The sequence below is a fragment of the Penicillium taxi genome (genome assembly GCF_028828555.1).
Source record: "Penicillium taxi strain IBT 34144 chromosome Unknown utg000003l_segment0_segment0, whole genome shotgun sequence".
Classification (NCBI taxonomy): domain Eukaryota; kingdom Fungi; phylum Ascomycota; class Eurotiomycetes; order Eurotiales; family Aspergillaceae; genus Penicillium; species Penicillium taxi.
Genome location: NW_026643205.1, coordinates 1,096,191 through 1,117,807, shown reverse-complemented (window position 1 = coordinate 1,117,807; position 21,617 = coordinate 1,096,191). Strand labels below are relative to the sequence as shown.

The window sequence follows — 21,617 nt, the reverse complement described above, 5'->3', positions numbered from 1 at the left end:
AGTTGACGCCAGAGCTTAAATGATCATGAAGCCATCCCATAACAACGTTCAGTATGATAGGCGGTTAGCCAAGGCTCAGGGACTGAGTAGATGCTAGCCTTCTAGTCAATAGTCAGCATGGTAGATGCCGTCTGGAATCAGGGAATGAAAGACAGCTGCTCGGGAATGCGGCAACAACACAGGTAAGGCGGCTGGAGAAGAAAAGAGAATAGAAGTTGGGTGGATCCTGGATATAGTTGGAAGCTCTAGTGTGGAGCTAGTCCATAAAAGGCGAATGGTAATCAAGTCACGGGGTGATAAGGGCGATAAGGGATATGACACTTGTCAGTGTCTACAGGTCGCGTCACCGAACATGACAGTCGTATCACCTATCATGTGACTTAGCGCGAAAGCTCGCGTCACCTAACATTTAATTAGGCTTAGTGCGGTAAAGAGAGTTTCATCTCCTTTACAACTTCTCTCTAAAGATAGAGCCAAAAATACTGTAATTCTGTTGTTAATTACAATGTCAAAACATTCTTGGCAAATGTTAGGTGACGCGAACTTTTTACGCTAAGTCACATGATAGGTGATGCGACTGTCATGTTAGGTGATGCGACTCATGTTAAGTGACGCGACCTGGGAACTGTGTCAAGCACTCTAAAAGTCGCAAAGCATAGTTGGTAAATTAGGAGGAAAACTCTGTTAAATACAAGATTCAATGCAAACAGGCCAAATCCCGTTATCCTTATCTCTCCTTTGACAACACTAGACCTGGGGAGATGTAATCCTAGTTAGCTACGACTACGGAGTGCCTAATATAGTAGGTTACATTATACCTTTTAGCGAAGCTGTGACTATCCATGTATAGTTTTTTAATAATAAGGCTATCAGAAAGTTGAATCAAAGAGGCTCAGCACTTACCCGTGGAAATAATTCAAAACTTCCATGGTTTTGGCTCAGAATAAGCATCAAGAATCAATGACAGAACTGAGAACAACGCAATGACAAGAGTCTATCAGTGCCACAGTGGCCTAGGCAGACCTCAATTTGTCTGACAAGTGGCATTTGCAGAACTGGGCCAAATGGACTTAAGCAATTGAAGTAAAGAGGAACATGTAGACGCCCAAGTATGAGTCTCCTCTCGAGCCGTTCCCCAAGTCGAGCCGGAAGTACACTCAGAGGCCTCCAGAGAAGTTGGGCTCACCACAGTACTTTCATCAGCGGAATTGTCATCCTGGACCCCACTGCCGCAGCAGAGAACGTGCGACAGCCATTTGAAAAAGCCATGGACAGGCTTTGTATCATTCACCTCTCTCAAGTTGGTATCCGGGTCTTGAGCTTGAGCGGGTTGCTGTTGTGAATACGATGTCAAACCTACAGCTTGAACTGATGATTGTAACGGGGCTGTTGAGGCAGATCGTGGTGTCGTACGTTGAGAGATACCAAGTAGGGCGAGGGCTCTGGATGAGGCTCGAGATTGGCTTCGTGTACGTGGTTTGTAAGTATACGCACGCTGCCCCGAGAAGAACGATGGCCGATCGGGTGAAGGGAAAACAAATCCAGTAGAGCGTCTCTGGTGACTGTTCTGAGGGTCTTTTGCGTTTGCCACCTCGCCTCTCATGCCTTCGGTATCGAACTGAGCAGCGGGAAGCGAGTTCCGATGGAACGGGTGGTCATCAATTTCTCGGGCCAAGTTCATCCCATGACCACTTTGTCGATATGGAAATCGGCCTTGGACAACGGTTCCATCTTCAGCACGACCAATGCCAGTGACAGATAGTGGAGATGGCTCGGGTCCAGTTGAGGGCGACAAGCCGAGTAGTCTTCTAAATGTACCGCTGTATGATCCTGTACGTTGACCATTGTAGAATTCTCGCTGTGATGGAGACACTGTAGAAGGACTCGCCAGAAATTGAGCAGAGTATTCCATAGCTTCGGGAGTATTGAACGAAGGAAGTCCTGGAGGAGTCGGCATTCTCACTGGCGGTGGAAATGGCGGTTGAGCGGTGATTATTGCAGGGATGGTGTTTCCTAACCAGTGCGGAGTTTGACCATTCTTGTGAGTTGTGTCGAGTGACATAGTCTTGCGATGCTGGTGTTGTTGTATTTGGTCGGATAGTATTTGCTTGTACCTATCAATCTTCGGACTCCTTGATGGAGGCTGGTTTGGTGACCAGTCGTCGCTGGAGCCTTCTGGCACAAACATGGCCATGTTGGCTGCCATTCCCTCCTCCATGACGGCTTGCATACGGGCACGGCCATAGCTCCGGGGCTCTTCATTCGAAGTCGTGACTCTGATGGCATTGTAGATCGACCTCTCATCGCTGTAAGCAGTGTCTGAAGAGCCTCCTGAAAGTAGTGGAGACGGCGGATCGTCAATAGAGTCACGTAGGTTTTGCTTTCCGGCATAATATCGCGATGGAGGTGCGCGAGGGGACTGATTCCAAGTTCCGACCCCCCTACTATGGTTGGAAATCATCGTGTAATGAAAAGACCGTCAAGGACTCACGAAGCGTGTTGCTAAAATGAGAAAAGAAGAGTGAGAGGATATGTGGTTGGGCGACGGCATCATTCGTGCCTGCCGCGGGTGTGCTCATGCAGTAATAGTATTATACAAATATTCTAAGTAGTTATGTACGAACAACGGCTCCTGGAAATATGGTAATCCAAGAATAAAATGCAACATAATTTTCATCATCATCAAGAAGCAGCTATAGGGCCAGGTAATGGCTTGCCTGTAACTTGCGCGTGCTCCTTTCTAAGAGCTCGCAACAACCCTTCAATCCGCCGGCGTTCCTCTTGTTCGGCCTGTCAATGGTTAGTACGTCTGGAAAGAAGAGGAAGTTAATTAGTAAACTCACCTTCAATATTCTCACGTTCTCACTACGAGTATCACGCATCATCTTCTTGAATTCGTTCTTCAGCACCATGGTAGATGTTGTCTCGGAACCATCGCGGCCCACAGATCCAGGGCTGTTGGTGTTCATCCAGTTGATGCGCTCTTCGCTGAGCTGGGTTTCCAGATGCTCACAGCGATCTCGGAGATTGTCTATAACACCCTCAAAGCGCTCGCGCTCCTTCTCAAACTCAATGCTCGCCCTTGTCATGGCCTCGTAGTCATCTAGTGTTTCCCGAAGCTCTTTCTCTAGCGTATCGGCGCGCTGCTTGAAATCACCGCCACCTTGCTGACCCTTGAGCGAAGCGAGCTCCATAGTCAATTCAAGGTTACGAGTGTTCAAAGCATCGATCTCTTTCATGATCTCTGGGTTGGCCGCTACCTCTGCCGCACGCTGTGCCCGGGTACCATAGGCACCATCAAGCTCTGCCTTGACCATAGTGAGCTCGGTGGTCAGTCGCACGACTTCACCTTCAAGCTCTGTCATCTCGCTCTGCAAGCGGTTCGCATTACCTTCGGCCTGTGCACGCTGACTTTCGGCCTGGGCAAGCTCATCCACAGCTGCAGCATGTTGGCTTTCAGTCTGTGTAATCTGTTGCTCCATCTGTGCTCTCTGGCTTTCAAGTTGCGTAAGCTGCTCCACAGCTTGACCATGCTCACTTTTGACTTGCGCAATTTGATCCATAGCTTGGCCATGCTCACTTTTGACTTGCGCAATTTGGTCCATAGCTTGGCCATATTCACTTTCAATCTGAGTAATATGCTCTTGCATCTGCGCATGTCGCTCAGTTGCCTCCTGCACTCGGGCATCAGCCTCGCTGCGGATTTTTTCAATGCTGGCCTCAAGTTCTGCGGCGTTCCCTGCGCGCTCGTGAGCCTCCTGTAACTCTTGTTCCGAGCGGCTTTGGACTTCTAGAACTTGCGCAGCATGGTAATCGACTTCGCGCTTCAGTGATTCCGTAGCGCCCTGTAGGCGGACAACCTCTGCCTCTGAAAGTGCAAGGGTAGCCTTAATCTCATCGTGAGAAGAGCCATCTTGACGCATAGCCTCAACTCGCTCCATCATCACAGCCAGTTCACTCTGAGCTGTCTGGCAATCGCGTTGAGAAGTGCCGAGTTCCTCACGCACCTGTGCCAACTGTGTTGTCAGGTCGCCGATATGAGCATCTCTTTCAGCATCTGACTTGGAGTTGAGTTCACGCTGTTGTTGAATCTGAGTGGTCAGTATGCTCTTCTGTTCCAGCACCCCATCCACTCGGCTTTCTAACCCATCGATGCCAGTTTGAAGATATGCAAGTTGCTCATCAAGCCCCTCTCCTTCCGAGGCAAGTGGAGGTGGCGAGAGATTTGGCGACCGGGTTAGCCCGAATCGGTCAATTATACTCTGAACCCGGCTATTAATATCGGACAGGCGTTGCCGCCAGGCCCTTCAGTCTCAGAAGTATAGCCAGCACTTGGAGATGGACCTATCGATTGCAGGTTGTTGATACCGTTTTCAAGATACGCCAAATGTGCCTCCAGAGCTACGGCAGCATCTTGTCCATCTGATTGCTGTGGTGGAGGGTCGATGAATTCACCGGGCTTAGACTGAATCATCATCTCGCAGATGCGCTCACTAAGTTCAGCTACTTTCCTCTCAGTAGCCTGCAGAGCTGCCGTATCAATAGGGTTTGCAACCTCAATTCTTCCGTTTAACCCGTAGTTATCGATATGGTCCGGCGTTCGGTATAAATGGCGGTCATCAAAGTCGTGGGCATCGGTGTCTAGAGCGTCGGAGTTCTTGGCCTTCTTCAAACCTTTGTGGGTCATCTGCAAAACCCCGGCAGTATGCTCAAGCAATCTCTGGTTGATCAGTTGAGACCGATGCTCCAGCTTCCACAGTTCCTGCGCCAACTCCTCGCATTTCCGTTGGCTCGTTGCCAGCTCCGAGTCGCTCTTTTCAAGGACCTCTGCGGTACCGCTCCGACCAAATATACTATGGCTTCGACGGTGTGCTACTGGGGACCCGTTCGGCCTGTACTCTCCACTGCTGCGGGGGGTCGGGGGGCTGTAAAGTCTGCCAATCGATTCAGCCGCGTCACGGAGCTTGGTTTCCAAGGCGAGTTTTCGTTTCGTGCCCTCGATGCGGTGAGATAGTAGCGTGCGCTCTTTCTTCAGGCCCTCCACTTCCTCGAACGACAGGATTTCGAAATGGGTGCTGTCCCCCATGGCGGTTTCGGTCAATAGGTACATCGTGACGGGGTCGCTAGTGTTTACGAGAGCAGAGCTTCGGGGGTGAGATGGGTTCAACTGTAGGCACAGATAGATTCGTCAGTAAGGCTTAATTTTCCAAGGCGACTTCAGTTCCCCTTACCGGATTGTACCGCGCTCCATTCTCATTATGGTGGTCAACCACATCGCGATAGCCGTCGACGAGGGCTTTTCCCAGGCTCGCATGTATATCAGAAACAGTCGCTGTAGATCGGTAGCGAGGGTCTCCATATGAAGATTGACTTGATCGGCTGATGTTCATTATGCTCAGTTAGGCGCAAGGAATGCGCCGGAATAATTGTAGGAGGAATTCAGGGGTCGTATTGGCACATCATGAGTATTAAGTAGAGATGAGAAGAATTTCTAGGTCTAAAGTACTCTGTACTTCCTCCTAGAAAGAAATGAAATCAACGAGGCTGAGTTAGTTCTGTAAAGAGATGGCGGGGAATGAGGAGGAAGAAGTGATCTGCGAAGTCAGCCACATGAATTTTGGACCTCCTGAGGATTCTAGAATCCAGATCTCAAATAAGTACGGGGTATACCTTCTACGCAGAGAAATCTATTTTCATTTTTTTTTTTTATTTATGCATTACGACAATCTAGAATCCCAATATCTAATCTACTGATTTTATATTTAATTCTGAAACTCACTCTGTACTTTAATTCAAAGAAGGTTTCATAGAATTTATAGATCACAAATAGTAATTATACCCCATATATCTTAAGGGACGTGCTAAAAACCACTACACACTTTACTTCTACCACTACAAAAGCTGCTATAACCACTAAAATGCCTCAAACTGAAGGCCCATGTAGTGGTTTTAGCAAAATAATAATTCCATAATCTATACCTCCTTGTAGTGGTTATAGCAAAAAAATAATTGGCAGAATAAATATTAGTAATATCATAACAAGATTGAATGATTGTAGTAAATTATTTTCCCACATCAAAATTCTTCTTTCAACGTCTTAATTACCATGGAGCCTAATACTGACATCGAAAATGGCCTGCTTCCCGATGACCTTCCCACCGAACGCCTTCACCTCCTTCTATTTCCAAATGCGTTATGCACTGTATACCGCAACAAACTATCAGCTTTAGAATCGATCAATGACTTCGCTAAACCCACGGTTACACAGTTTCAGTTGTTTGATCGGTCAAGATGAATAATGATTTAGGTCGATACCGGATTCTTCATCTTTACTGCACTCATGGAAGGACTTGCCGGGGAAAACGAATATTGAGGCACGAGGAAGACTAACCCGTGTAATTGAATGCCCATTTCATGACGCCAGGATGAGAGAAGGGTTTTGAAAGTGTGGACGATGAGACTGATGAGTCTCGGTCATTTGAAGGAGGTTCGGATTCAAATTAGTTCACGATTGAATAAGTAACTAGCTATTGAGCAGTGATAACCCTAATATCTATTTTTGAAGGCGGTGGAATGACCCAATTAAATATTTTACTATTTTCTATAACCACTACAAAGGCATAAATGCCATAGAATTATTATTTTGCTAAAACCACTACATAGGCCTTAGGTTCAAAGCCTTGTAGTGGTTGTAGCACTTATTGTAATATAAAGTAAAACGTGTAGTTATATTAAATACCGCAACATTTAAAATTCGAGATAAGCTAAACACGCCACAAGACTCCTAAGTCAAGCTTATCATAGTATTATAATATAGATAAATACTTCAATATTGCGCTCTAGTTATGTGGCATTGTAAGTACTAGTTACATTACATAGCCGACTTATCCGCTCTCCCAAGCCAAACGTTCTTTGATACTACCTTCTCCAATTCTTACTTTATTCATTATATTGGCTTCATCCCTCCTAGAATCTCAAGGTTATGTGAGTCCACCCTCTCCGCATTTTCGGAACTATGGAAGCTCACATTGAGGCGGAGTCAGCCCTTCCTCGACCCACTTATCGTGTCTATAAACGACGTTTCTGGGGTTTAGCGCAGTTAGTGTTGCTGAATATTGTCGTTAGTTGGGATGTATATTCATTGCCCTCCGCATTGGAATTTCAGAATGCTGACGCGCCATAGTGGTTGACCTTTTCGTCAATCTCGTCAACGGCAGCGGACTATTTTCATGTATCTGAGAGTGCCATCAATTGGATGAGCACGGGATACCTGTTCGCCTTCTGCGTCGCTAGCCCGTGAGTTATCTGACGAGAACCAAAGCTATGCAGAGGTCTCTAATTGGCATAGATTCGTCATCTGGGTCTTGAATAAAGGTGGCCCTAAACCAGCCATCATCACCACAGCCTCTCTTCTGATCATCGGGAATTGGTTGCGCTATGCTGGTACCAGAGCGAATGGAGGCATCTTCGGTCTCGCAATGGTGGGTCAGATCATCATTGGTCTGGCGCAACCATTTTGTCTGTGCGCACCGACTCGATACAGCGATCTGTGGTTTTCAGATCAAGGGCGAACAAGTGCTACAGCTGTGAGCAGCCTGGCCAATCCACTTGGAGCTGCCCTGGGCCAACTCATCGATGCGGAGTGGGCAACAAAGCCCTCTGACGTCCCGAATATGGTTCTATATATTTCCGTGATTGTGAGCTGCGCACTAATCTGTCATAGAATACAGGTAGCTAACTATACCACCACAGTCTACCATCGCATCCATTCCGTCTTTTTTCATCCCCGCCGCACCGCCTACACCCCCGAGTGCATCGTCTGCTGCTCCCCGGACAGCACTGATACCCGCGACTCGGCAACTGCTCACAACCGTTGAATTCTGGCTAGTCATGATACCCTTTGCCGTGTACTTAGGGTTCTTCAACAGCGTATCGTCGTTATTAAACCAGATTCTCGAGCCGTGGAACTTCTCCGAAACCGAAGCTGGCATCGCAGGCGCCATCCTGATAGTCGTGGGCCTAGTGGTAGCAGCCGTGGTGTCACCGATAACAGACCGGTTTAAGCACTACCTAGGATCGATTCGCGTGCTCGTCCCCATAGTGGTAGCCTCTTATATTGGCCTGATCTTCGCACCATCCAGTCCAGCAGGTATCGCCCCGTCGTATGTCGTTATGGCCCTCATGGGTGCATCCTCATTCGCACTCTTGCCAGTAGTACTAGAGTTCCTGGCTGAGATCACCTATCCCCTCTCTCCAGAGGTTAGTAGCACTATCTGCTGGACGGGTGGACAGCTGCTTGGCGCATGCTTTATCCTCATCCAGGATGCGCTCAAGGCTCCTACTAGTGCGAGTCCTCCATCTAATATGCGTAATGCTCTGATCTTTGCAGCAGCTGTTTCGGCTGCAGCGGCTCCGTTGCCTCTGTGTATTGGATTCTTTGGTCGAGTTGTCAAGCGCCGTCGCTTGGATATTGATCGAGGCGTGGAGCTAGATGTCGAGTATACCAATCCTGTGATTGAGTCGAGACAGCTGACGAAGGGAGACATTACGAAAGTGAATGGTTCTCCCGTGGTGCGCAATTTGTCACCCGAGGTGGTTTAATTGACCAGTTATGTCAGTGTCTTCCATTGCCATATGCGATCAATATTTCTTAATTTCCTCAACGCTTGGGTGTATGCCTTAATGACAACAACGTTAGGATTTAATTGACCGTACCTGCATTTAAAATCAAATCACACACATGTGCTGGTAACCCTGAGGGGTAAGGGAAGTATCGAAAAGACATCTAAAATATCAAAAAAGAGTAGTCGCGCCCGGGATCGAACCGGGAACCTTCTCAGCATCCAGACGAATGAATCCGTGTGAATGAGAAATCATAACCATTAGACCACGCAACTGTTCCGATGACAAATCCAAGTCGTTTTGCATTTAATACTGACCAAGGATATAAATTCCATGCATTTAATTGCCGTTCACAAAGAACTAATAATATAAAATTGAATGATATGCAGCATAAATTCCAAAAATAAAGATCAATTGGTAGTATCCATATCGCTCTATCTAACTAATCCTAGAGTAGTGTAGTGTATATGGAGGTTGGATAAAAAATAAAAATGACAAAAAAGAGTAGTCGCGCCCGGGATCGAACCGGGAACCTTCTCAGCATCCAAACGAATGAATCCGTGTGAATGAGAAATCATAACCATTAGACCACGCAACTGCTGATATGATAAGTCACCGAAGTCTATCTATATGGCCTCGAGGCTACATAAGCATAAAGAGAACGAACTTCAATTTCTAATATTAAAATGAAACAATCAAATATGACAATAATAAAGATATTAGTTCGTTAAACATGGCCAAAGAACCACTTCTAAAAGTCTTCTATAACTCATTTGTGATTTGAACTTCCCCTAAATTCGAGAATTGGTGAAGTCCATATACTCGGCGCCTTTGGTCTTCAAGTCTTCGAGAACATTGTACTCCATGATCCACTTCATGCGCTCCATCAGTGCCTCTGGGTTGAACTTGTCGCTCAGATGATTTGGGTCATCCGAGCTAGCAAGCTTGCCAGCCTCGAAGCTAGTCTTCGTGACACGGTCAGTGCGAGGCTTGCGCAGATCCTGGTAGAACTGGAAGGCAGCATTCAGGTCGTCGTCCTTCCAGTGAGTAAGAATAGTAGCTAATGCAATACCGGACTCGATAGCCATGCAAACACCTTGGCCTGTCATATTGTTAGGAAGGAGGATATAAGGTGGAATCTCTTTATATAAACGTACCTTGGTGAGGAAGGGTGGAATGAACCGCGTCACCGAGAAGAACAATACCCGCGCTCTTCTGTTCGTCTTTCATCTCGAACCACTTATCAAGCGGGTCGCGCACATAGAGCGCCTGTTTCATCATGCGGCCATCCTCAGAGCCTAGTTTGAGGCCCTCAATGATATCCTGTACCGCTGGGCACCAGTCTCTAGTATGTTCGTGCAGGGTAGAGATGTCCGAACGAGACATCCAGTTTTCGGAATCCCAGGTGTCTAGAGACTCGGTCATGAATCCAATGACACCCACGCGGTCAGTCTGGGTAGCTGGGTTGCCGATAGGGAGGCAGAGGATATGCTTTTTCGGTCCACGGAAGTTGACAACATTGTGTAGAAGCTTTGCGGTATCCTCTGGTAGGTCCTTGTATTCCACAAAGCCACGGTAAACGACCTGGCCAGAGTAGCTGGGCGAGTCACCAAAGCCTAATTCATGGCGCACTTTACTCTTGATACCATCACATCCAATCACGATGTCAGCATCAGTAGTGGTACCGTCTTCAAAGTGAAGAGTGTACGGCGCAGCGTCAGGGCTGGTGTTGCGATCGATGAAAGCCAGGCGCTTCTGTAAGTGTAGCAGCTCCTCTGGAACGGGCTCCTTGAGTGAATCCAGTAGGTGAGCTCGGTGGATCAGGCGAGCGTGGGGCTTCGAGAACTCTTCAATGTGTCCCAAGTACTGGCCGGACTTGTAATTGTGGTACTGCATGTAGTAAGGCAGTTCAGGCGAGGAACGGCGCAACAGAGACTCTTCCAGGCCGAATTTGTCGAGGATACGGTTGGCATTGGCCGTAATATCAACTCCGGCTCCGACCTCTGCGAATTTATGAGCCTGCTCGTAGCATTGGATGTTCTTCACTCCGGAGTAGAGGGCTGCATTCATGAATGCCATGCCGCCTAGGCCACCGCCGACGACAACAACTTTCTTGTCTTGGAAACCCATATTGATAGAATTAATTGGAAGTTGATAATTAAATGACCTAGAAATAACTGGGACTTTTGGAAGTGTTGTCTTTGGCTTTGTTGAACTGAATTAATGGATGCAATGGAGAATGGTGGTAGTCTTTCACAGCTTATTTATATATTAAAGGACTGGAACTATTGTCGACCTCGCCGACCATGCCCCAGCGTAGGGCTGGTTACCCGACCAATGATGACGTCGAACTCACAACTTCCGAATTGAGAGAGGCCAAAACGTGAGGAATGCTTATTTCATCCGACTCTTCACAGTAGATAACGAGGTTGGATCCGGCTAAACCGGGGGATCGGTAAGGACAGGATCGGGAGTGGCTTAATATTAATGTCGGAAGCCCCACTATAAACAACAGAAGTACATCCGAAAAGCACCCTAGTCGTCGGACACCGTTGACCAAAACAGGGTATTGGTACATATTAATAGAATGGACGCCTTATTTACTTTGTACATGGTATCTTGATGCTCGTTAAATGATAGCCAGAAAACCAGTAGGCTTGAACCAACCAAGGTGGTTGATAGCTGCAGTCTTACCTATACCTACGTGTCTTCATCCCCCGTCCAGACTCCCGAGATCTGCACGGTGCATATTCTTCCCGAGTCGAAAGATTCTAAGACTTGGATACTTCGGATGAAAATTTGCGACTATTCTGAGCTTTAGTACATTCAGACATGGTCAAGTATTCCAGCCAGTTGATCATAAAATTAAGCCTCAGACACAACATCAGGTCTTGGGACTCTCACTAGAGCAGGTGATTAATTCCCAACGTAAGAGGCTCTATTTAAGTACCTAGGTATGCATAGTGATCCTGCTACCTTAGATACTCTGGGATGCAGAGAGTATCTGTTAAATTCGAGTATTTCTGGTATCAAAACGGTTGATTAGGTGCGCCAGCGCACATTGAATACAGCACTAACCATGTAGTCCATCCAAAACTACTGTCAAGTAGATAATATACATACAAAGTTGCTCTCGGCTAGAGCAGATATCACTTGATTGAAATGCACACTTGCAAAGGTACCAGGTATCATGCATCGGTATAGGGTTCGGTCAGCATCAGTTATTCACGACCAGCCAGGCCGGTTCGACGCATCTGCTCCTCCAATTCATGCGCTACACTCTGCTGTTGAACTTCCTCATAACCTGGCGGAGGCTCCATAGGCTCGGGTGTAATGACAGATGCGCCCTGGTTGCTCGGTGCCGCTGCTGTGATATTCAAATCTGTGTTGGCTGGGCCCTCATATGCGGGCAACTCGTCGAGATGAACGGCTGAAAGATCGACGCCTCGCAAGCCCCGTGCACCGTCCCCTATGTTTTCGACTGCTTGTCCTAGTCGCTCCCTGATCCGCTCGAAGTTTGTGTGAAAGTCGAACGCCCCGCCCTCTTTGAATATCACCTTGACCTGCACAGCAGGTAGGGATGGCGAGAAGCCTCCGCCGGAGACAGGTTGTACAAGGGCAAGCCAGAAATTGGGGCCGAAGAAAGGTGCGGAGACATGGGAATCGTGGATGTTTAGCAAGGGGGACGAAAAGGACTGAAACTCGTTGGATTTCTGAGCGGGGAGGTAAACAATCTGAGAAGTGTGGTTATTATATGCAAATAGAGAAGGGAAAGGAGTATATACTCGTTGATTAGTGAGGTGAATGCAGCCGGTGCCGCTCTGCAGGGACAAGGACTCTTGGCCCTGGTAGCCGCTTGGCGGCGTCAACACGAGAGCGGTGCGGGGTGGAGATGTATATACAAGTCGCTCATTAGGAAGGCGAATAAAACCTTCCTGGTCGAGCATCACCCAGCTAGTAGTCCGATTAGTCCAAGTCTTTTCCAAAGTTGATAGGTGATGATAGGGCGCATACTTGAGAGACATCCTCACGATCAAGTAAAACTACTAATAACAGCAGTGAAAGAAGTCAGAAAGAGAGTCAAGCTAGACTTTAATCCGCGACAGAATTTAGTTCATGTCGAAGTTTAGAGCGGGCAAGTTCATTGTGGAAGGAAGAAACTCGTTGCGGGGCAGAGGCGGGGAGAAAGCAGATTGAAAGACAGTTATAATACACATATTATATACCACAAATCAATGCATTGATTTTCATCTCGATGAAGTTTACATAGGATCAACATGAGCAGATCTACGCGATTTATACATTTCCGAGGCATCCGCTTGAAAGGATCAGCAAATATTATCCTACGTGGAAACGGAGTTAGATTCCAAGGTAAGATATAGATGATTTAATCAAATTTAAGATTAAGAGGAGCTTCGCTCTATTACTTCTATATCAACTTCCAATTCAATGAGGATCAGCAAAACAAAAACATCATTACTTTCTATTGAAATTCCAAGTTCGGACACGCGCTAGACCAAACTTCCGGATTAGGTCGTTCCATCTTTCCCATCTTTCCCTTTTCAACATTCCCCCGATTTTTATCTCTTCCTTTCTCTCTTGCATCTTTCTCAACATTTCGTTGTTGGGAACATTTGTAATCCTTGATTTTGCGGGGAAACAGAAACAAGAACTGCGGAAAAAAAGATCAACGACGTCAGAGCCCCGTCAAAGCTCGCGACGCTAACATCCACTGATGTCCCATCTTCTTTGATGAACAACACTTGAAGCCTGTGATACTACAGCGCACGGCATCATGAGCAAGTCTCAGCCATATATACCACCCCTCATCGGGTGGCTGTACGATTTGACCCTGTGGACGTTTTCTGTGCTTATCGACCTTTTCTTCCGCGAGGTACACCCTCGAGGATCGTGGAAAATTCCCCGCCGTGGTCCGATTATCATTGTCGCTGCTCCTCATGCGAACCAGGTATGCTGATACTGTCATGATTTCATATACAAGAAGCTCATTTTCCACTCTTTCACAGTTCGTCGATTCCCTAGTCCTGATGCGCGTTATCCGCAGCGAAGCCCACCGTCGCATCTCATGGCTTATTGCTGAAAAGTCTTTCCGGCGCAAGTTTATTGGCGTATTGGCGCGTGGTATTGGAACACTTCCTGTAGCTCGAGCTATGGATAACTTGAAAGCTGGACAGGGCACAGTGTATCTTCCCGATCCGGTCGACGAGCCCACCCTTTTGCGTGGCGTTGGTACGAATTTTGAAGGCCCTGGTTTCGAGGTAGACGGAACAATTGCACTGCCGACAATCAACGGAACCTCCCACAGTGCAGCTATTGCGGAGATTCATGGCCCTGAGGAACTAGTACTGAAGAAGGCCTTCAAGCACCGAGATGCGCTGTTCCAGTTGACGGGAAGGAAAGACATTGATGACGATGGCAACTTCACAGGAGATGCTGCTAGCAAGACTTCAGACTTTAAGGGGTCAAAGTTTAAGGTTGCTCCGCACGTGGATCAAACTGCAGTCTACAAGGCTGTGTTTGGACGACTGAATGCCGGCGGCTGCGTCGGTATTTTCCCCGAAGGTGGTAGTCATGACCGCCCTTCACTATTGCCACTAAAAGGTAAGTTTCAATACTTGATATAGACTTGATCAACACGACTTGGGTATTAACTACTCTCTAGCTGGTGTTGCTCTGATGGCCCTCGGTACCCTGGCAGACAATCCAGATTGTGGTCTGAAGATAGTGCCCTGTGGCATGAACTATTTCCATGCCCATAAGTTCCGTTCCAGAGCTGTTATTGAGTTTGGCAACCCGATTGAAGTCCCCAGGGAGTTGGTAGAGCAATTCAAGCAGGGCGAGCGTCGCGAATCTGTTGGCAAGCTCTTGGACATCATCTATCAAAGCCTCTTTGCCGTTACCGTTACCAGCCCAGATTATGATACTCTCATGGTATGACTCTATTTTTGTGTTCCTGGAGATATTTCAACTAACAAATCATAGGTTATTCAAGCGGCTCGTCGTTTGTACAACACCAAGGGAAAGAAGCTTCCTCTTCCCATGGTTGTGGAACTCAACCGTCGCCTTGTCAAAGGATATGCACACTTCAAAGACGATCCACGCATCGTAAGTATGCGACAGTCTATTGTGAGTTATAACAAGCAGCTTCGTATCCTTGGGATTCGGGACCATCAGGTCGCCTATGCCAAATTCTCTATCATACAGGTAATTGCTACGTTGATATACCGCTTGGTGAAACTGGCTTTACTTGCTATTGGTACTCTGCCTGGTCTCATCCTCTTTGCCCCTGTATTTGTCGCCACCAAATATCTATCGATCAAGAAGTCAAAGGAAGCTTTAGCTGCTTCTACTGTTAAGCTTCAAGGCCGGGATGTCATGGCTACTTGGAAGCTACTAATTGCCCTTGCCTTCGCTCCGGCCGTATATGCGTCTTACACAACTGCATTTACCTATTGGACTTACCGTAACCGCATTCAAGGCATAGTGCCGGAATGGGTGCCACTCTGGTTGGTGGTACTAATTGCTATGGTCGTGTTCCCTACCGTCACATTTGCTGCTCTGCGTATTGGCGAGGTAGGAATGGATATCGTCAAGTCTCTTCGGCCGCTTGTCTTGTCCCTAAACCCGTCCTCTGCAAACACTTTGGTGAAACTTCGAGAGAGACGCGCAGCACTTGCTATGCAGGTGACAGAGGCCATCAACACGATGGGTCCGGAACTTTTCCCCGACTTTGATGCTGCTCGGATCGTCACCGATCCGATTAGCGAAGTCAACCATGGTGATGAGACGCAAATCAAGCCATCTCGTGATGAAGACCTGCGTGACGAGTCACCCTCTTTAGATTCTCTGCCACGCAACGAGTCGTTCCACAACCTCGCCAATATTGGCTTCTTCTCCACTAGACCTCCTACCCGCAGCCATAGTCGCAACAGCTCGGTGGGACCCCGCCCAGGCTCTCGGAATCTGAAGCCGCTCAGCCCGCTCACCAGCAAGGATTCCTTGGAGGATGTCAGTTCACGCATTCGGGATGCGATGCGCGAGCGTGGTGAGCGGCGTCGCCGACAGAGTGAGGATGGAAGCTGGGATATGGCCAGTTCCGGCTCCCATACACCTTCTAGTAGTGATGAGTACCGAAAAGACCTATGACCGTATATGATGGCCATATTTTTTGCTCATTTTGTTCATATCTTTTCATATCCTTCATTTTTTTTTTAATCCATTCTAGTTGAAGCTTTACTCATATCCCAGCGTTCACGGGATCAGTGATAGTTTGGATGACACCTATTTTTTTATTCTTATATACCACAATGCGAGATATCCCAAGTTATTTCCAAATGTCGCCGAGTTAGTCTTACCTAGTACTATGTGCCTATCTAAACGTTTCCGTGAACCCGAGATATGCAGGCACCCACAGTTCTTGAATATCTTAATAATTGCTATCTCAGTGGAAGGAAGGAGTCTAGAACACCTCGTTGACTCAGGCTGTCCGTTAAAATTTGGCTGATACTGTACTTCGTATATGCTAATGCATACTACGCCACTTCCGGGGTGCACAGCTATCTGTAGAGCTGGGCAGCCAATGCAGTCCTAGATAAACTATATAGTGCTGCCTAGCAGCAGCCCAAGCCATACTAAATCATAGAAATCAAAACTTGATTGAAAAATTAACAAATTGTATAAAAGAGTCAAAATTCCTTGCCGACTTGACCACGTCGCCCTTTAAAGTATCTCGAAAGCCGTTCCGCTTCCTTGTCCGCCCCTAAGCCTCAAGCTTCTTTTTTCCACGCGTTCCCACTCCTGATCCGTGCTTCCTTCGAACTTATTGTGTCATCACAATCCTCCTTATTATAGCGGTCTATCCCCGCATCAACATGTCGGATTCAATACACCTGTCGCGCCTCCGGAATTGGTTCCTTGCCTCTCCACCGATCGAGTTTGCTATCAGCCACCTCAAGGCGCTCCTCATCGGCGCGCTACGACAAGGGCCCATTCCTCAACATGTGGCCTTCGTCATGGATGGAAACCGACGATTCGCCAGGTCCCACGGAATTGAGACGGTGGAAGGGCATAACTTGGGATTTGAGGCACTGGCCAGAGTACGTACATCATACCGTTGGCCATCTGCGTCAGGCTCGTCACCGATGAGCGCCTAGGATGATCATGCTGACATTCTTCTCAGATTCTAGAAGTTTGTTATAAGAGCGGTGTCAAAGTCGTCACGATCTATGCGTTCAGCATCGAGAATTTCAAGCGGTCCAAATTCGAAGTCGATGCGCTGATGGACATGGCGAAGGTGAAACTATCGCAGATGGCGCAACACGGTGATTTACTGGATCGGTATGGTGCTAGAGTACGTGTACTAGGCCGACTCGATCTGCTGAAGCCGGATGTCCTGGCCGCTGTTAACAGGGCCGTCGACCTGACCAGCCGCAATGGCGAACGCGTGCTGAACATTTGCTTCCCTTACACCTCGCGCGACGAAATCACCGGCGCTATTCGTGAAACAGTCCAGGATTATAGCAAACCTCTCCAATCTGCCCATTCTGCCAATCGAACCCCCTTCTCCGAATCTCACATCGCTCATAATATCCGGGCCCAGACCCGTGTATCTAAACCACAAGACACACACAGTGATTCCGAGTCATCGGCAGATTCCTCTGTGCAGGATGATGATCACTCTAGTCGAGTCTACGAATCCGGTTCCGGTTCCGGTTCCTCATTCTCTTCATCCACGACGCTTCACCTTATCGGTCAGGATGGACAGCTACATAAAACTGTGACACACGGCATTACGTCAGATGGTGACAGCCCTGTATTTTTATCTCCTGAAACAATCACGCGCCAAACCCTCTCAGATCACATGTTGACAAAGGGTAATCCACCCCTGGATATGATTGTCCGAACCTCTGCCGTCGAGCGTTTGAGTGACTTCATGCTTTGGCAATGTCATGAGAATACTGAGATCGTATTCCTGGACGTTCTATGGCCAGAATTTGATCTGTGGCACTTCTTGCCTGTGCTGCTCGGCTGGCAAAGACGCATTTCCAAGGATCGGCAGAATCCAAACGCAGAGGGAAACTTCGCTGGTGATAGCCCGGAATCTAGTGAAGAGTCCTTTGATAAAACGGGACTTCAGTCGAACAAGATCAAAGCTATATAAAGCTTCATTGGGTTTTTTTGATTTTATTGTACTCTCTTTAAGCATTCAGCGGAGTTGTGGCGTTTGATATATCCAGCTGCATCGATAATTACAGCCCGGTTACTCTTCCAGATAACTTGAGTCTTTTTCGAAATAAATACCAGATGTCAATTGATAAAACCCTCAGGGCTTGGGTGAATGAATATCGACTGTGCTCAGATTGAATGTGAATATTCGCTAGTTACACTGTAGTTACTGCCAAAGACTTGGTTTCCATGTTCCTTTTTAAGACATTAAAGCAGTCTCCATATCAAATATCGATATATGAATGTAAAATATGTACATGAATAATAATTCAAGTTTATATACGGAGTATATACATGTTCACTCAGCGGAAAGCGACTGACCAATCACGTGCAGCACAATTATGCTCTCAGCGGCCGGGGCATCCCGATTTTCCAGTCCGAGCTTGGAAAACCAACCATCCTCACTTCAATCTAAACCTCCCTACCTTCAATTTCTATACCCCCACATCTCCACTTCCCTCCCAACTCACACAATGGGTCTCGCAGATTTTTTCACTGACGTCGTTTCCTCCCTGGGCTTCGCCGAGGCCCAGGCTGACGCTCCCGCCGCCGACGTCGAGGCCACCCAGGACGAGACCACCGAGAAGTCCGAGGACTCTGCCGAAGATACTCCCGAGGAGTCCGAGGATGCCGAAGAAGAGGCTGAGGAGGAAGAGGAAGAAGAAGAAGAAGAGGAGGAGGACCCTGAGGACATCAAGCCCAAGCTTGAGGAGGGTGAGTGATTCCCTTGATTGAACTGTGTCGCGATGTCCGATTCAATGTCTGCCACTGCGCATCCAAATACATTATCTCTCTTATTATGATGTTCTGGATCTGACAATCTGGACTGATGTCAGGGAGAGATCAATGGCATTGCAATGGCATTGCAATGGCACAATGATGGCTTGGCAATGATTTCGGTTTCGTCGCGAACTCATACTTTGTAACTATGACTAACTCTATGTATTCCAGAGTGTGCCAACTCCGCTCAGTGCGCCCCTGCTAAGCACCACTTTGACCATTGCGTTGAGCGTGTCACTCGCCAGGAGGAGGATGCTGACTTCAAGGGTCCCAAGGAGGACTGCGTTGAGGAGTGTAAGTCATCCTGACAGCGAACCAACGACCAAGCAGATCACGTCCCCAAGGTCTGCAATTCATATCCAGAGCTAATATATCTCTAGTCTTCCACCTTACCCACTGTGCTACTGCTTGCGCCGCCCCCAAGCTCTGGCGCGAGCTTAAATAAACGGATCACTCAACCATGTTTTCCGTCGCGACTCCTCTCATGTTTCCACTCACTTCGACTCGACCATCTTCGGAGACCTCGAATTGAACAAACATCAGAGCGCAGAAGTGTCAAAACACTCAACTTCCGATTCTGTTTTTTGTGATGACTGTCAGATGTACAAGCTGATAGTCTGCCGTCAATATCATTGGTTTCTTTTTTAGCACGGGGTTGATGGAAAGAAGGCGGGCTTATTTACAGTCTCTTCCTTGTACGCATATGGTGTTCCAAGGCAGGGAGGAACCAACGGATCGAAAAGAATAATAGATCAACCCTATTTCTCTGCCTTGTTTTTGTACAGATAGCTGGTTTTATGCCTGGTTGAACTGTGCTAGTATTATATTTACTTGTTTTTGAAGACGAATTTCATCTGTTTAAAACATTACATCTAGTCCTACAGAGTTCTAATCCGAGCCATCGAGGGCGATAAAGGACCTATATACCGGATTTCATCTACCACTTCTTGGCGTTACCCTTCTGTATTAGTGCAACATGCATGGGAAGAAGTGATGAGGCTGACTCCACCCGATTGGTCTCAAATGGATGACTAGCGAATGGTTGCTTTGGTACACACTAGTAGATCCAGCGAGAATGATATACAACCTAGCTCACTGTAGCTATAATTCTTTTATACTCTTAGTATGATGATTATTGTTTCTTTCAAACAGCTAGTGAGTTATCCATTGTTAATTCACATATGGAAAGCGAGGGAGAAATATCATCTTATTAATAGAATAGTCTTGTACACTAATGTAGGAAAAATAATAGAATTCCCACTTCTAAACAGCACTCCCCTTTTTTGATTTTTATGTTTTCATAAGTAGTGAGAATACTGTAATAAAGACAACGCGAGCGCTTAACGGTCTTTTTCAGAGGGCCTAAATGGCAGGTTTTCAGCGCCGCGCGGCGGTTAGCTTAGTTGATGCGAAGCCAAATTTTGTGGAGGCTTCAAGGACGGGCCAATTGCGATTCCAATCCTTTCAATATCAACAACCATTTGCCACCAGGATAAGGCTTCATATGACATTCGAAGCAAGAACAATGCAGACTTGTCTATCTCATAGCAGTCAATAATGTGAACACTCATATTAGGTGGCAGATTTCTGATCGACTGGTTGAAGAGTTCAGGGATGTTCTTTATGTCCCCGGTCACAACTAACTTGGCAATAACATTTTGCGTTTTCTTCATGATAATCGAGGGAGGGATTCTGGATGGCGGTCCTCCTGGTGACGGGCCTGCTAGATTCAAGTCAAAGGTTATCGGTGCAACTCCACAGATTATCTTCAAGATAGGTTCAGGTGCCGACTTTGGCAAATCAGTAACTAGCTGATCATAAATTTCTGATGTTGACGCTGTCATTTGCCTAGACTTGATATACATGACCGCTTTAAAGATTCTTTGCGAAAAAGAAATGCTCTGGGGAGATCTCATTTTCGCGATCTCTGAGGGTTGACACGCCGCTAAAATTTGATGTGACTGCCCGATGACTGAACCCTGTGTCGCTAACCCAGAATAACAACAATCAAGGATGGCTAAAACGTCCACTTTCGGGTAAAGATGTTTGTTTTCGAAAAGTTCACAGTGGATAAACAGCCAGGAAATCAGGGAGCCTTTTGATGCGAAGTTTAACACCCCATTATGGTCGGCACCGTTCCCACAATAATAGAATATGGCGAGTGTGTCTCTGTTAAATGAGTGGCAGCGTTCCATCATTTGATTAACTTGATTCGTTGTCTTAGCGCCGTAATCCCTGTGGGCTGGGTCGATGATATAAACTTGATAATTAATTTGTAGTTTTCTAAACAGGTCAATCATGGTCTGACAGTCGGCTTCAGCCCCGGTGTTATCGTCCTTCCATCGGACTAAGATTGCAATCTTAGCGTCATAGATCTTTCGATGCGCGTCTGCTATTTTTTGAAGATCTTTCTTCAGGTCCACCATAGGGCGTGAACGATATCGAGTTTGGGTTGGGGACATCGTAGATGGAGACATAGCAGACGGAGACATAGCAGATGGAGACATCACATTTGGTGACGTAGATAAAAGTTTTGGTGTGACTGGTATTCTTGAAGACATGATGATAAAAGTCAAAAGGTTGAGGAAGATGAAAGATGTACAGTAGAAGTAAATAAAAATAGACTAGTCCTAGTTAGGCACCTCGCGTTTTGTAATCGCCATTACTGATTTCTCCACTTTTTGTAAAGTTCTTATTGGCTTATATTTAAACCCTTAGGGAATTAGCCTTTACTGTGAAAGGTAGCGAAACACTAGTAGTTATGTGGCGGTGAAGCGTTTTCTCCATCAGTATATGATTTGAGAGGAAGGAGAATTTATTACAGTATATAGTAATATCTACGAAGTGATAGCAGCAATGACTGGAGGTGTACGCTCGATACCCCGCACCTGTGGATTTAGCCTTGCCGGAAGGCTGAGGTGATCAGCCATCAACAAAAGACGCAAAGCCCACTCTCAACTGATATACCA

General features: G+C 47.0%; 9 protein-coding genes across 9 annotated transcripts; 4 read left to right on the top strand and 5 right to left on the bottom strand.

Annotated features, from left to right (window-relative positions):
* Positions 1–1,024: 1,024 nt before the first annotated feature.
* Positions 1,025–2,461, bottom strand: N7495_003904 (uncharacterized protein; the record flags this gene model as incomplete). Its single annotated transcript, XM_057206555.1, has 1 exon — positions 1,025–2,461. One exon carries the CDS (start codon positions 2,459–2,461, stop codon positions 1,025–1,027), a length of 1,437 nt encoding a protein of 478 aa, XP_057064235.1.
* A 232-nt stretch (positions 2,462–2,693) lies between these two features.
* Positions 2,694–5,110, bottom strand: N7495_003903 (involucrin repeat protein; the record flags this gene model as incomplete). Its single annotated transcript, XM_057206554.1, has 2 exons — positions 2,694–4,190; positions 4,262–5,110. 2 exons carry the CDS (start codon positions 5,108–5,110, stop codon positions 2,694–2,696), a joined length of 2,346 nt encoding a protein of 781 aa, XP_057064234.1.
* Positions 5,111–7,015: 1,905 nt separating this feature from the next.
* Positions 7,016–8,601, top strand: N7495_003902 (putative cell surface receptor/MFS transporter (FLVCR); the record flags this gene model as incomplete). Its single annotated transcript, XM_057206553.1, has 4 exons — positions 7,016–7,120; positions 7,184–7,296; positions 7,349–7,697; positions 7,753–8,601. The coding sequence occupies 4 exons, from the start codon at positions 7,016–7,018 to the stop codon at positions 8,599–8,601; spliced, it is 1,416 nt and encodes a 471-aa protein (XP_057064233.1).
* Positions 8,602–9,413: 812 nt separating this feature from the next.
* Positions 9,414–10,752, bottom strand: N7495_003901 (uncharacterized protein; the record flags this gene model as incomplete). Its single annotated transcript, XM_057206552.1, has 2 exons — positions 9,414–9,724; positions 9,780–10,752. 2 exons carry the CDS (start codon positions 10,750–10,752, stop codon positions 9,414–9,416), a joined length of 1,284 nt encoding a protein of 427 aa, XP_057064232.1.
* A 1,091-nt stretch (positions 10,753–11,843) lies between these two features.
* Positions 11,844–12,647, bottom strand: N7495_003900 (GRAM domain-containing protein; the record flags this gene model as incomplete). The annotated part of the gene is made up of 3 exons (XM_057206551.1): positions 11,844–12,356; positions 12,408–12,576; positions 12,637–12,647. 3 exons carry the CDS (start codon positions 12,645–12,647, stop codon positions 11,844–11,846), a joined length of 693 nt encoding a protein of 230 aa, XP_057064231.1.
* Positions 12,648–13,417: 770 nt separating this feature from the next.
* Positions 13,418–15,789, top strand: N7495_003899 (putative glycerol-3-phosphate acyltransferase Sct1; the record flags this gene model as incomplete). Its single annotated transcript, XM_057206550.1, has 4 exons — positions 13,418–13,591; positions 13,650–14,244; positions 14,306–14,574; positions 14,626–15,789. 4 exons carry the CDS (start codon positions 13,418–13,420, stop codon positions 15,787–15,789), a joined length of 2,202 nt encoding a protein of 733 aa, XP_057064230.1.
* A 725-nt stretch (positions 15,790–16,514) lies between these two features.
* Positions 16,515–17,803, top strand: N7495_003898 (undecaprenyl diphosphate synthase family protein; the record flags this gene model as incomplete). The annotated part of the gene is made up of 2 exons (XM_057206549.1): positions 16,515–16,739; positions 16,823–17,803. The coding sequence occupies 2 exons, from the start codon at positions 16,515–16,517 to the stop codon at positions 17,801–17,803; spliced, it is 1,206 nt and encodes a 401-aa protein (XP_057064229.1).
* Positions 17,804–18,341: 538 nt separating this feature from the next.
* Positions 18,342–19,093, top strand: N7495_003897 (cytochrome b-c1 complex subunit 6 family protein; the record flags this gene model as incomplete). Its single annotated transcript, XM_057206548.1, has 3 exons — positions 18,342–18,582; positions 18,820–18,942; positions 19,029–19,093. The coding sequence occupies 3 exons, from the start codon at positions 18,342–18,344 to the stop codon at positions 19,091–19,093; spliced, it is 429 nt and encodes a 142-aa protein (XP_057064228.1).
* A 949-nt stretch (positions 19,094–20,042) lies between these two features.
* On the bottom strand, positions 20,043–21,209 carry N7495_003896 (uncharacterized protein; the record flags this gene model as incomplete). Its single annotated transcript, XM_057206547.1, has 1 exon — positions 20,043–21,209. One exon carries the CDS (start codon positions 21,207–21,209, stop codon positions 20,043–20,045), a length of 1,167 nt encoding a protein of 388 aa, XP_057064227.1.
* Between the last annotated feature and the right edge of the window lie 408 nt (positions 21,210–21,617).